The following is a 15987-nucleotide window of genomic DNA, read 5'->3' on the forward strand; positions in this document are numbered from 1 at the left end:
CACTAATAGCAGTACTGACTGTCATCACCGTGTCATTAATACCGGTACTGACTGTCATCACTGTGTCACTAATACCAGTACTGACTGTCATCACTGTGTCACTAATACCAGTACTGACTGTCATCAACGTGTCACTATACCAGTGCTGACTGCCGTCACCGTATCACTCATACTGGTACTGACTGTCGTCACCGTGTCATTAATACCGGTACTGGCTGTCATTACCGTGTCACTAGTACCAGTACTGACTGTCGTCACCATGTCATTAATACCAGTACTGACTGTCATTACCGTGTCACTAGTACCAGTACTGACTGTCGTCACCGTGTCATTAATAGCGGTACTGACTGTCATCACTGTGTCATTAATATCAGTACTGACTGTCAATACCGTGTTCCTAATACCAGTGCTGACTGTTGTCACCGTGACACTAATACCGGAAGTGACTGTCGTCACCGTGTCGCTATTACCGGTACTGACTGTCATCACCGTGTCACTAATACCAGTCCTGACTGTCGTCACCGTGTCATTAATACCAGTACTGACTGTCATCACCGTGTCACTATACCAGTGCTGACTGTCGTCACCGTGTCGTTAATACCAGTACTGACTGTCATTACCGTGTCATTAATACCGGTACTGACTGTCGTGACAGTGTCATTAATACCAGCACCGACTGTCATCACCGTGTCACTATACCAGTGCTGACTGTCGTCACCGTGTCATTAATACCAGTACTGACTATCATTACTGTGTCCTTAATACCGGTACTGACTGTCGTCACCGTGTCACTAATACCGGTACTGACTGTCGTCACTGTGTCATTAATACTGGTACTGACTGTCGTCACCGTGTCACTAATACCAGTGCTGACTGTCGTCACCGTGTTATTAATTTTGGTACTGGCTGTCATTACCGTATCACTAATACCAGTACTGACTGTCGTCACCGTGTCATTAATACCAGTACTGACTGTCATCACCGTGTCACTATACCAGTGCTGACTGTCGTCACCGTGTCGTTAATACCAGTACTGACTGTCATTACCGTGTCATTAATACCGGTACTGACTGTCGTCACAGTGTCATTAATACCAGCACCGACTGTCATCACCGTGTCACTATACCAGTGCTGACTGTCGTCACCGTGTCATTAATACCAGTACTGACTATCATTACTGTGTCCTTAATACCGGTACTGACTGTCGTCACCGTGTCATTAATACCGGTACTGACTGTCATCACTGTGTCACTAATACCAGTACTGACTGTCATCACTGTGTCACTAATACCAGTACTGACTGTCATCAACGTGTCACTATACCAGTGCTGACTGCCGTCACCGTATCACTCATACTGGTACTGACTGTCGTCACCGTGTCATTAATACCGGTACTGACTGTCATTACCGTGTCACTAGTACCAGTACTGACTGTCGTCACCGTGTCATTAATAGCGGTACTGACTGTCATCACCGTGTCACTATACCAGTGCTGACTGTCATTACCGTGTCATTAATACCAGTACTGACTGTCATCAGCGTGTCATTACTACCAGTACTGACTGTCATTACTGTGACACTAATACCAGTACTGACTGTCATCACTGTGTCACTAATACCAGTACTGACTGTCATCAACGTGTCACTAGTACCAGTACTGACTGTCGTCACCGTTTCATTAATACCGGTACTGACTGTCATTACCGTGTCACTAGTACCAGTACTGACTGTCATCACTGTGTCATTAATATCAGTACTGACTGTCAATACCGTGTTCCTAATACCAGTGCTGACTGTTGTCACCGTGACACTAATACCGGAAGTGACTGTCGTCACCGTGTCGCTATTACCGGTACTGACTGTCATCACCATGTCACTAATACCAGTCCTGACTGTCGTCACCGTGTCATTAATACCAGTACTGACTGTCATCACCGTGTCATTAATACCAGTACTGACTGTCATCACTGTGACACTAATACCAGTACTGACTGTCATCACCGTGTCATTAATACCGGTACTGACTGTCATCACTGTGTCACTAATACCAGTACTGACTGTCATCACCGTGTCATTAATACCGGTACTGACTGTCATCACTGTGTCACTAATACCCGTACTGACTGTCATCACCGTGTCACTAATACCGGTACTGACTGTCATCACTGTGTCACTAATACCAGTACTGACTGTCATCAACGTGTCACTATACCGGTGCTGACTGTCGTCACCTTATCATGAATACCGGTACTGACTGTCATCACATTGTCACTAATACCAGTACTGACTGTCATCACTGTGTCACTAATACCAGTACTGACTGTCATCAACGTGTCACTATACCAGTGCTGACTGTCATCACCGTGTCATTAATACTGGTACTGACTGTCATCACCGTGTCACTAATACCAGTACTGACTGTCATCACCGTGTCACTATACCAGTGCTGACTGTCATCACTGTGTCATTAATACCAGTGCTGACTGTCATCACCGTGTCATTAATACTGGTACTGACTGTCATTACTGTGTCACTAATACCAGTGCTGACTGTCGTCACCGTGTCACTATACCAGTACTGACTGTCATTACCGTGTCACTAGTACCAGTACTGACTGTCGTCACCGTGTCATTAATAGCGGTACTGACTGTCATCACTGTGTCACTAATACCAGTACTGACTGTCATCACCGTGTCACTATACCAGTGCTGACTGTCATCACCGTGTCATTAATACTGGTACTGACTGTCATTACTGTGTCATTAATACCAGTACTGACTGTCATCACCGTGTCACTAATACCAGTACTGATGTCATCACTGTGTCATTAATACCAGTGCTGACTGTCATCACCGTGTCATTAATACTGGTACTGACTGTCATTACTGTGTCACTAATACCAGTACTGACTGACATCACCGTGTCACTAATGCCGGTACTGACTGTCATCACCGTGTCATTAATACCGGTACTGACTGTCATCACTGTGTCACTAATACCAGTACTGACTGTCATCAACGTGTCACTATACCAGTGCTGACTGCCGTCACCGTATCACTCATACTGGTACTGACTGTCGTCACCGTGTCATTAATACCGGTACTGGCTGTCATTACCGTGTCACTAGTACCAGTACTGACTGTCGTCACCGTGTCATTAATACCAGTACTGACTGTCATTACCGTGTCACTAGTACCAGTACTGACTGTCGTCACCGTGTCATTAATAGCGGTACTGACTGTCATCACTGTGTCATTAATATCAGTACTGACTGTCAATACCGTGTTCCTAATACCAGTGCTGACTGTTGTCACCGTGACACTAATACCGGAAGTGACTGTCGTCACCGTGTCATTAATACCAGTACTGACTGTCATCACCGTGTCACTATACCAGTGCTGACTGTCGTCACCGTGTCGTTAATACCAGTACTGACTGTCATTACCGTGTCATTAATACCGGTACTGACTGTCGTCACCGTGTCATTAATATCAGCACCGACTGTCATCACCGTGTCACTATACCAGTGCTGACTGTCGTCACCGTGTCATTAATACCAGTACTGACTATCATTACTGTGTCCTTAATACCGGTACTGACTGTCGTCACCGTGTCACTAATACCGGTACTGACTGTCGTCACTGTGTCATTAATATGAGTGCTGACTGTCATTACTGTGTCACTAATACCAGTACTGACTGTCGTCACCGTATCACTAATACTGGTACTGACTGTCGTCACCGTGTCACTAATACCAGTGCTGACTGTCGTCACCGTGTTATTAATTTTGGTACTGGCTGTCATTACCGTATCACTAATACCAGTACTGACTGTCATCACCGTGTCATTAATACCGGTACTGACTGTCATCACTGTGTCACTAATACCAGTACTGACTGTCATCACTGTGTCACTAATACCAGTACTGACTGTCATCAACGTGTCACTATACCAGTGCTGACTGCCGTCACCGTATCACTCATACTGGTACTGACTGTCGTCACCGTGTCATTAATACCGGTACTGACTGTCATTACCGTGTCACTAGTACCAGTACTGACTGTCGTCACCGTGTCATTAATAGCGGTACTGACTGTCATCACTGTGTCATTAATATCAGTACTGACTGTCAATACCGTTTTCCTAATACCAGTGCTGACTGTTGTCACCGTGACACTAATACCGGAAGTGACTGTCGTCACCGTGTCGCAATTACCGGTACTGACTGTCATCACCGTGTCACTAATACCAGTCCTGACTGTCGTCACCATGTCATTAATACCAGTACTGACTGTCATCACCGTGTCATTAATACCGGTACTGACTGTCATCACTGTGTCACTAATACCAGTACTAACTGTCATCACCGTGTCATTAATACCGGTACTGACTGTCATCACTGTGTCACTAATACCAGTACTGACTGTCATCACCGTGTCATTAATACCGGTACTGACTGTCATCACTGTGTCACTAATACCAGTACTGACTGTCATCACCGTGTCACTAATACCGGTACTGACTGTCATCACATTGTCACTAATACCAGTACTGACTGTCATCAACGTGTCACTAATACCAGTACTGACTGTCATCAAGTGTCACTAAACCAGTGCTGACTGTCATCACCGTGTCATTAATACCGGTACTGACTGTCATCACTGTGTCACTAATACCAGTACTGACTGTCATCACTGTGTCACTAATACCAGTACTGACTGTCATCAACGTGTCACTATACCAGTGCTGACTGCCGTCACCGTATCACTCATACTGGTACTGACTGTCGTCACCGTGTCATTAATACCGGTACTGACTGTCATTACCGTGTCACTAGTACCAGTACTGACTGTCGTCACCGTGTCATTAATAGCGGTACTGACTGTCATCACTGTGTCATTAATATCAGTACTGACTGTCAATACCGTGTTCCTAATACCAGCGCTGACTGTTGTCACCGTGACACTAATACCGGAAGTGACTGTCGTCACCGTGTCGCTATTACGGGTACTGACTGTCATCACCGTGTCACTAATACCAGTCCTGACTGTCATCAACGTGTCACTAAACCAGTGCTGACTGTCATCACTGTGTCACTAATACCAGTACTGACTGTCATCAACGTGTCACTAATACCAGTACTGACTGTCATCACTGTGTCACTAATACCAGTACTGACTGTCATCAACGTGTCACTAAAACAGTGCTGACTGTCATCACCGTGTCATTAATACTGGTACTGACTGTCATCACCGTGTCACTAATACCAGTACTGACTGTCATCACCGTGTCATTAATACCAGTGCTGACTGTCATTACTGTGTCACTAATACCAGTACTGACTGTCATTACCGTGTCACTAGTACCAGTACTGACTGTCGTCACCGTGTCATTAATAGCGGTACTGACTGTCATCACTGTGTCATTAATATCAGTACTGACTGTCAATACCGTGTTCCTAATACCAGTGCTGACTGTTGTCACCGTGACACTAATACCGGAAGTGACTGTCGTCACCGTGTCGCTATTACCGGTACTGACTGTCATCACCGTGTCACTAATACCAGTCCTGACTGTCGTCACCGTGTCATTAATACCAGTACTGACTGTCATCACCGTGTCACTATACCAGTGCTGACTGTCGTCACCGTGTCGTTAATACCAGTACTGACTGTCATTACCGTGTCATTAATACCGGTACTGACTGTCGTCACCGTGTCATTAATACCAGCACCGACTGTCATCACCGTGTCACTATACCAGTGCTGACTGTCGTCACCGTGTCATTAATACCAGTACTGACTATCATTACTGTGTCCTTAATACCGGTACTGACTGTCGTCACCGTGTCACTAATACCGGTACTGACTGTCGTCACTGTGTCATTAATATGAGTGCTGACTGTCATTACTGTGTCACTAATACCAGTACTGACTGTCGTCACCGTATCACTAATACTGGTACTGACTGTCGTCACCGTGTCACTAATACCAGTGCTGACTGTCGTCACTGTATCACTAATACCGGTACTGACTGTCGTCACTGTGTCATTAATACGAGAGCTGACTGTCATTACTGTGTCACTAATACCAGTGCTGACTGTCGTCACCGTGTTATTAATTTTGGTACTGGCTGTCATTACCGTATCACTAATACCAGTACTGACTGTCATCACCGTGTCATTAATACCGGTACTGACTGTCATCACTGTGTCACTAATACCAGTACTGACTGTCATCACTGTGTCACTAATACCAGTACTGACTGTCATCACTGTGTCACTATACCAGTGCTGACTGCCGTCACCGTATCACTCATACTGGTACTGACTGTCGTCACCGTGTCATTAATACCGGTACTGACTGTCATTACCGTGTCACTAGTACCATTACTGACTGTCGTCACCGTGTCATTAATAGCGGTACTGACTGTCATCACTGTGTCATTAATATCAGTACTGACTGTCAATACCGTGTTCCTAATACCAGTGCTGACTGTTGTCACCGTGACACTAATACCGGAAGTGACTGTCGTCACCGTGTCGCTATTACCGGTACTGACTGTCATCACCGTGTCACTAATACCAGTCCTGACTGTCGTCACCATGTCATTAATACCAGTACTGACTGTCATCACCGTGTCATTAATACCGGTACTGACTGTCATCACTGTGACACTAATAACTGTACTGACTGTCATCACCGTGTCATTAATACCGGTACTGACTGTCATCACTGTGTCACTAATACCAGTACTGACTGTCATCACCGTGTCATTAATACCGGTACTGACTGTCATCACTGTGTCACTAATACCAGTACTGACTGTCATCACCGTGTCATTAATACCGGTACTGACTGTCATCACTGTGTCACTAATACCAGTACTGACTGTCATCACCGTGTCACTAATACCGGTGCTGACTGTCATCACATTGTCACTAATACCAGTACTGACTGTCATCAACGTGTCACTAATACCAGTACTGACTGTCATCAACGTGTCACTAAACCAGTGCTGACTGTCATCACCGTGTCATTAATACCGGTACTGACTGTCATCACTGTGTCACTAATACCAGTACTGACTGTCATCACTGTGTCACTAATACCAGTACTGACTGTCATCAACGTGTCACTATACCAGTGCTGACTGCCGTCACCGTATCACTCATACTGGTACTGACTGTCGTCACCGTGTCATTAATACCGGTACTGACTGTCATTACCGTGTCACTAGTACCAGTACTGACTGTCGTCACCGTGTCATTAATAGCGGTACTGACTGTCATCACTGTGTCATTAATATCAGTACTGACTGTCAATACCGTGTTCCTAATAGCAGCGCTGACTGTTGTCACCGTGACACTAATACCGGAAGTGACTGTCGTCACCGTGTCGCTATTACCGGTTCTGACTGTCATCACCGTGTCACTAATACCAGTCCTGACTGTCATCAACGTGTCACTAAACCAGTGCTGACTGTCATCACTGTGTCACTAATACCAGTACTGACTGTCATCAACGTGTCACTAATACCAGTACTGACTGTCATCACTGTGTCACTAATACCAGTGCTGACTGTCATCAACGTGTCACTAAACCAGTGCTGACTGTCATCACCGTGTCATTAATACTGGGACTGACTGTCATCACCGTGTCACTAATACCAGTACTGACTGTCATCACCGTGTCATTAATACCAGTGCTGACTGTCATTACTGTGTCACTAATACCAGTACTGACTGTCATCACCGTGTCACTATACCAGTGCTAACTGTCGTCACCGTGTCATTAATACTGGGACTGACTGACATTACCGTGTCACTGATACCAGTGCTGACACTCGTCACCGTGTCACTAATATCGGTACTGACTGTCATCACCGTGTCATTAATACCGGTACTGACTGTTGTCACCGTGTCACTAATACCGGTACTGACTGTCATCACCGTGTCATTAATACCGGGACTGACTGTCATAACTGTGTCATTAATACAGGAACTGACTGTCATCACCGTGTCACTAATAGCAGTACTGACTGTCATCACCGTGTCACTAATAGCAGTACTGACTGTCATCACTGTGTCACTAATACCAGTACTGACTGTCATCACTGTGTCTCTAATACCAGTGCTGACTGTCATCAACGTGTCACTATACCAGTACTGACTGTCGTCACCGTGTCATTAATAGCGGTACTGACTGTCATCACTGTGTCATTAATATCAGTACTGACTGTCAATACCGTGTTCCTAATACCAGTGCTGACTGTTGTCACCGTGATACTAATACCGGAAGTGACTGTCGTCACCGTGTCGCTATTACCGGTACTGACTGTCATCACCGTGTCATTAATACCAGTACTGACTGTCATCACCATGTCACTATACCAGTGCTGACTGTCGTCACCGTGTCATTAATACCAGTACTGACTATCATTACTGTGTCCTAAATACCGGTACTGACTGTCGTCACCGTGTCACTAATACCGGTACTGACTGTCGTCACTGTGTCATTAATACGAGTGCTGACTGTCATCACTGTGTCACTAATACCAGTACTGACTGTCATTACCGTGTCACTAGTACCAGTACTGACTGTCGTCACCGTGTCATTAATAGCGGTACTGACTGTCATCACTGTGTCATTAATATCAGTACTGACTGTCAATACCGTGTTCCTAATACCAGTGCTGACTGTTGTCACCGTGACACTAATACCGGAAGTGACTGTCGTCACCGTGTCGCTATTACCGGTACTGACTGTCATCACCGTGTCACTAATACCAGTCCTGACTGTCATCAACGTGTCACTAAACCAGTGCTGACTGTCATCACTGTGTCACTAATACCAGTACTGACTGTCATCAACGTGTCACTAATACCAGTACTGACTGTCATCACTGTGTCACTAATACCAGTACTGACTGTCATCAACGTGTCACTGAACCAGTGCTGACTGTCATCACCGTGTCATTAATACTGGTACTGACTGTCATCACCGTGTCACTAATACCAGTACTGACTGTCATCACCGTGTCATTAATACCAGTGCTGACTGTCATTACTGTGTCACTAATACCAGTACTGACTGTCATCACCGTGTCACTATACCAGTGCTAACTGTCGTCACCGTGTCATTAATACTGGGACTGACTGACATTACCGTGTCACTGATACCAGTGCTGACACTCGTCATCGTGTCACTAATACCGGTACTGACTGTCATCACCGTGTCATTAATACCGGTACTGACTGTCATCACCGTGTCATTAATACCGGTACTGACTGTCATCACTGTGTCACTAATACCGGTACTGACTGTCATCACCGTGTCATTAATACCGGTACTGACTGTCATCACTGTGTCATTAATACCAGTACTGACTGTCATCACTGTGTCACTAATACCGGTACTGACTGTCATCACCGTGTCATTAATACCAGTACTGACTGTCATCACCGTGTCATTAATACCGGTACTGACTTTCATCACCGTGTCACTAATACCGGTACTGACTGTCATCACCGTGTCATTAATACCAGTACTGACTGTCATCACTGTGTCATTAATACCGGTACTGACTGTCATCACTGTGTCACTAATACCGGTACTGACTGTCATCACCGTGTCATTAATACCAGTACTGACTGTCATCACTGTGTCACTAATACCAGTGCTGACTGTCATCACCGTGTCATTAATACCGGTACTGACTGTCATCACTGTGTCACTAATACCAGTGCTGACTGTCATCACCTTATCATTAATACCGGTACTGACTGTCATCACATTGTCACTAATACCAGTACTGACTGTCATCAACGTGTCACTAATACCAGTACTGACTTTCATCAACGTGTCATTAATACTGGTACTGACTGTCATCACCGTGTCATTAATACCAGTACTGACTGTCATCACCGTGTCACTATACCAGTGCTGACTGTCATCACCGTGTCATTAATACTGGTACTGACTGTCATTACTGTGTCATTAATACCAGTACTGACTGTCATCACCGTGTCACTAATACCAGTGCTGATGTCATCACTGTGTCATTAATACCAGTGCTGACTGTCATTACTGTGTCACTAATACCAGTACTGACTGTCATCACCGTGTCACTGATACCAGTGCTGACACTCGTCACCGTGTCACTAATACCGGTACTGACTGTCATCACCGTGTCATTAATACCGGGACTGACTGTCATAACTGTGTCATTAATACAGGTACTGACTGTCGTCACCTTGTCATTAATACCGGGACTGACTGTCATAACTGTGTCATTAATACAGGTACTGACTGTCGTCACCTTGTCACTAATACCGGTACTGACTGTCATCACCGTGTCATTAATACCAGCACTGACTGTCATCACTGTGTCACTAATACCAGTACTGACTGTCATCACTGTGTCACTAATACCAGTACTGACTGTCATCAACGTGTCACTATACCAGTGCTGACTGCCGTCACCGTATCACTCATACTGGTACTGACTGTCGTCACCGTGTCATTAATACCGGTACTGACTGTCATTACCGTGTCACTAGTACCAGTACTGACTGTCATCACCGTGTCATTAATAGCGGTACTGACTGTCATCACTGTGTCATTAATATCAGTACTGACTGTCAATACCGTGTTCCTAATACCAGTGCTGACTGTTGTCACCGTGACACTAATATCGGAAGTGACTGTCGTCACCGTGTCGATATTACCGGTACTGACTGTCATCACCCTGTCAGTAATACCAGTCCTGACTGTCGTCACCGTGTCATTAATACCAGTACTGACTGTCATCACCGTGTCATTAATACCGGTACTGACTGTCATCACTGTGACACTAATACCAGTGCTGACTGTCATCACCGTGTCATTAATACCGGTACTGACTGTCATCACTGTGTCACTAATACCGGTACTGACTGTCATCACCGTGTCACTAATACCGGTACTGACTGTCATCACCGTGTCATTAATACCGGTACTGACTGTCATCACTGTGTCACTAATACCAGTGCTGACTGTCATCACCGTGTCATTAATACCGGTACTGACTGTCATCACTGTGTCACTAATACCTGTACTGACTGTCATCACTGTGTCACTAATACCAGTACTGACTTTCATCAACGTGTCATTAATACTGGTACTGACTGTCATCACCGTGTCATTAATACTGGTACTGACTGTCATCACCGTGTCACTAATACCAGTACTGACTGTCATCACCGTGTCATTAATACTGGTACTGACTGTCATTACTGTGTCATTAATACCAGTACTGACTGTCATCACCGTGTCACTAATACCAGTGCTGACTGTCATTACTGTGTCACTAATACCGGTACTGACTGTCATCACCGTGTCATTAATAGCGGGACTGACTGTCATAACTGTGTCATTAATACAGGTACTGACTGTCGTCACCTTGTCACTAATACCGGTACTGACTGTCATCACCGTGTCATTAATACCGGTACTGACTGTCATCACTGTGTCATTAATACCAGTACTGACTGTCATCACTGTGTCACTAATACCAGTACTGACTGTCATCAACGTGTCACTATATCAGTGCTGACTGCCGTCACCGTATCACTCATACTGGTACTGACTGTCATCACCGTGTCATTAATACCGGTACTGACTGTCATCACCGTGTCATTAATACCGGGACTGACTGTCATAACTGTGTCATTAATACAGGTACTGACTGTCATCACCGTGTCATTAATACCGGGACTGACTGTCATAACTGTGTCATTAATACAGGTACTGACTGTCGTCACCTTGTCACTAATACCGGTACTGACTGTCATCACCGTGTCATTAATACCGGTACTGACTGTCATCACCGTGTCACTAATAGCAGTACTGACTGTCATCACCGTGTCATTAATACCGGTACTGACTTTCATCACTGTGTCACTAATACCAGTGCTGACTGTCATCACTGTGTCACTAATACCAGTACTGACTGTCATCTACGTTTCACTATACCAGTGCTGACTGCCGTCACCGTATCACTCATACTGGTACTGACTGTCGTCACCGTGTCATTAATACCGGTACTGACTGTCATCACTGTGTCATTAATATCAGTACTGACTGTCAATACCGTGTTCCTAATACCAGTGCTGACTGTTGTCACCGTGACACTAATACCGGTACTGACTGTCATCACCGTGTCACTAATACCAGTCCTGACTGTCGTCACCGTGTCATTAATACCAGTACTGACTGTCATCACCGTGTCACTAGACCAGTGCTGACTGTCGTCACCGTGTCATTAATACCGGTACTGACTGTCATCACCGTGTCACTAAACCAATGCTGACTGTCGTCACCGTGTCATTAATACCAGTACTGACTGTCATCACTGTGTCACTAATACCAGTACTGACTGTCATCACTGTGTCACTAATACCAGTACTGACTGTCATCAACGTGTCACTATCCCAGTGCTGACTGCCGTCACCGTATCACTCATACTGGTACTGACTGTCGTCACCGTGTCATTAATAGCGGTACTGACTGTCATCACTGTGTCATTAATATCAGTACTGACTCTCAATACCGTGTTCCTAATACCAGTGCTGACTGTTGTCACCGTGACACTAATACCGGAAGTGACTGTCGTCACCGTGTCGCTATTACCGGTACTGACTGTCATCACCGTGTCACTAATACCAGTCCTGACTATCGTCACTGTGTCATTAATACCAGTACTGACTGTCATCACCGTGTCATTAATACCGGTACTGACTGTCATCACTGTGACACTAATACCAGTACTGACTGTCATCACCGTGTCATTAATACCGGTACTGACTGTCATCACTGTGTCACTAATACCAGTACTGACTGTCATCACCGTGTCATTAATACCGGTACTGACTGTCATCACTGTGTCACTAATACCAGTACTGACTGTCATCACCATTGCATTAATACCGGTACCGACTGTCATCACTGTGTCACTAATACCAGTACTGACTGTCATCACTGTGTCACTAATACCAGTACTGACTGTCATCAACGTGTCACTAATACCAGTACTGACTGTCATCACCATTGCATTAATACCGGTACCGACTGTCATCACTGTGTCACTAATACCAGTACTGACTGTCATCACTGTGTCACTAATACCAGTACTGACTGTCATCAACGTGTCACTATACCAGTGCTGACTGTCGTCACCTTATCATTAATACCGGTACTGACTGTCATCACCGTGTCACTAATACCAGTGCTGACTGTCATCACCGTGTCATTAATACTGGTACTGACTGTCATTACTGTGTCATTAATACCAGTACTGATGTCATCACTGTGTCATTAATACCAGTGCTGACTGTCATCACCGTGTCATTAATACTGGTACTGACTGTCATCACTGTGTCACTATACCAGTGCTAACTGTCGTCACCGTGTCATTAATACTGGGACTGACTGACATTACCGTGTCACTGATACCAGTGCTGACACTCGTCACCGTGTCACTAATACCGGTACTGACTGTCATCACCGTGTCATTAATACCGGTACTGACTGTCATCACCTTGTCACTAATACCGGTACTGACTGTCATCACCGTGTCATTAATACTGGTACTGACTGTCATCACTGTGTCACTATACCAGTGCTAACTGTCGTCACCGTGTCATTAATACTGGGACTGACTGACATTACCGTGTCACTGATACCAGTGCTGACACTCGTCACCGTGTCATTAATACCGGTACTGTCTGTCGTCACCGTGTCACTAATACCGGTACTGACTGTCATCACCGTGTCATTAATACCAGGACTGACTGTCATCACCTTGTCAATAATACCGGTACTGACTGTCATCACCGTGTCACTAATAGCAGTACTGACTGTCATCACCGTGTCACTAATAGCTGTACTGACTGTCATCACCGTGTCACTAATAGCTGTACTGACTGTCATCACCGTGTCATTAATACCAGTACTGACTGTCATCACCGTGTCACTATACCAGTACTGACTGTCATCACCGTGTCACTAATACCAGTACTGAATGTCATCACCGTGTCATTAATGCCAGTACTGACTGTCATCACCCTGTCACTATACCAGTGCTGACTGTCGTCACCCGATCACTAATGCTGGTACTGACGGTCGTCACCGTGTCATTAATACTGGTACTGACTGTCGTCACCCTGTCATTAATGCCAGTACTGACTGTCATCACCGTGTCACTATACCAGTGCTGACTGTCGTCACCGTATCACTAATGCTGGTACTGACTGTCGTCACCGTGTCGTTAATACCGGTCCTGACTGTCATCACCCTGTTGTTAATACTGGTACTGACTTTCGTCACCGTGTCATTAATACTGGTACTGACTGTCGTCACCGTGTCATTAATACCGGTACTGACTGTCGTCACCGTGTCACTATACCAGTACTGACTGTCATCACCGTGTCACTAATACTGGTACTGAATGTCGTCACCGTGTCGTTAATACCAGTACTGACTGTCGTTACAGTGTCACTATACCAGTGCTGACTGTCGTCACTGTGTCACTAATACTGGTACTGAATGTGGTCACCGTGTCGTTAATACCAGTACTGACTGTCGTTACAGTGTCACTATACCAGTGCTGACTGTCATCACTGTGTCACTAATACTGGTACTGAATGTCGTCACCGTGTCGTTAATACCAGTACTGACTGTCGTTACAGTGTCACTATACCAGTGCTGACTGTCATCACTGTGTCACTAATACTGGTACTGACTGTCGTTACAGTGTCACTAATACCCGTACTGACTGTCGTTACCGTGTCATTAATACTGGTACTGACTGTCATCACCGTGTCTTTAATACCGGTACTGACCGTCATCACCGTGTCGTTAATACCGGTACTGACTGTCATCACTGTGTCGTTAATTCCAGTACTGACTGTCATCACCGTGTCACTAATACTGGTGCTGACTTTCATCACCCTTTTGTTAATACCGGTACTGACTGTCGTTACCTTGTCACTAATACCCGTACTGACTGTCATCACCGTGTCTTTAATACTGGTACTGACCGTCATTACCGTGTCATTAATACCGGTACTGACTGTCATTACCGTGTCACTAATACCGGTACTGACTGTCATTACCTTGTCACTAATACCGGTACTGACTGTCATCACCGTGTCTTTAATACTGGTACTGACCGTCATTACCATGTCATTAATACCGGTACTGACTGTCATTACCGTGTCACTAATACCGGTACTGACTGTCATTACCTTGTCACTAATACCGGTACTGACTGTCATTACCGTGTCACTAATACCAGTGCTGACTGTCGTCACCTTGTCGCTGGTTGATCACAGCCAACCAGTGATTTATAAAGGTTTAACATAAATTCCTTGCTTTTGTACTGTATGCTTCTGTTTATCAAGCCAAGGATACAATATGCTTTTTAACAACATGATCAACTTGCCCTGCCGCCTCTAAAGACTTGTAGAAATGCACCCCCATTTTTGTTACTGTCACTCGCACTGGAGACACTCTCACACAGCGGCTGGGAGTGATTTCACTGGGAACACCTTCACTCACTGGGATCAGAATTGACGGGTGGAGGCACTCTCACTCGCTGGGCCTGGGAGTGGAGGCTACCTCACTCGCTGCAGTAGCTTGTGTCATTCTCATTTATGCCTGGTGTTTATTGATTTTCCAGAACTGAGACAGCCCATTGTGCAGAAATTTCCTGAGATACATTTGGAAAAACGCCCAAAGAGCAAGGTTGGTGCTTTTTGATCTGATTTCCTTACATTTGGCAAAGTGAGGAGCAAACTCGCCCAAAGTTCCTGTTCAGCACTGAGAGCAGTTCTGTTTTACAAATAGAAAGGTGCCAAAATTTCAGACTGTGAGGCACCCATCAACCCTCCGGACCATCCCCCCACACATGCACACTCAAGGGCAATTTGGGATGGGTAACAAATGC

General features: G+C 45.3%; 1 protein-coding gene across 1 annotated transcript in view; it reads left to right on the top strand.

Moving 5' to 3' along the window:
- Nucleotides 1-15987, top strand: part of LOC137365642 (protein FAM227A-like) — a 130026-nt gene that overhangs the window by 47473 nt on the left and 66566 nt on the right. The window contains exon 4 of the mRNA XM_068028011.1: nucleotides 15721-15785. Within this exon, the coding sequence (XP_067884112.1) occupies nucleotides 15721-15785 (65 nt within the window). The remainder of the gene's footprint in view (nucleotides 1-15720; nucleotides 15786-15987) is intronic.

The sequence above is a fragment of the Heterodontus francisci genome, unplaced genomic scaffold (assembly GCF_036365525.1).
Source record: "Heterodontus francisci isolate sHetFra1 unplaced genomic scaffold, sHetFra1.hap1 HAP1_SCAFFOLD_938, whole genome shotgun sequence".
In the NCBI taxonomy this organism is placed as follows: Eukaryota; Metazoa; Chordata; class Chondrichthyes; order Heterodontiformes; family Heterodontidae; genus Heterodontus; species Heterodontus francisci.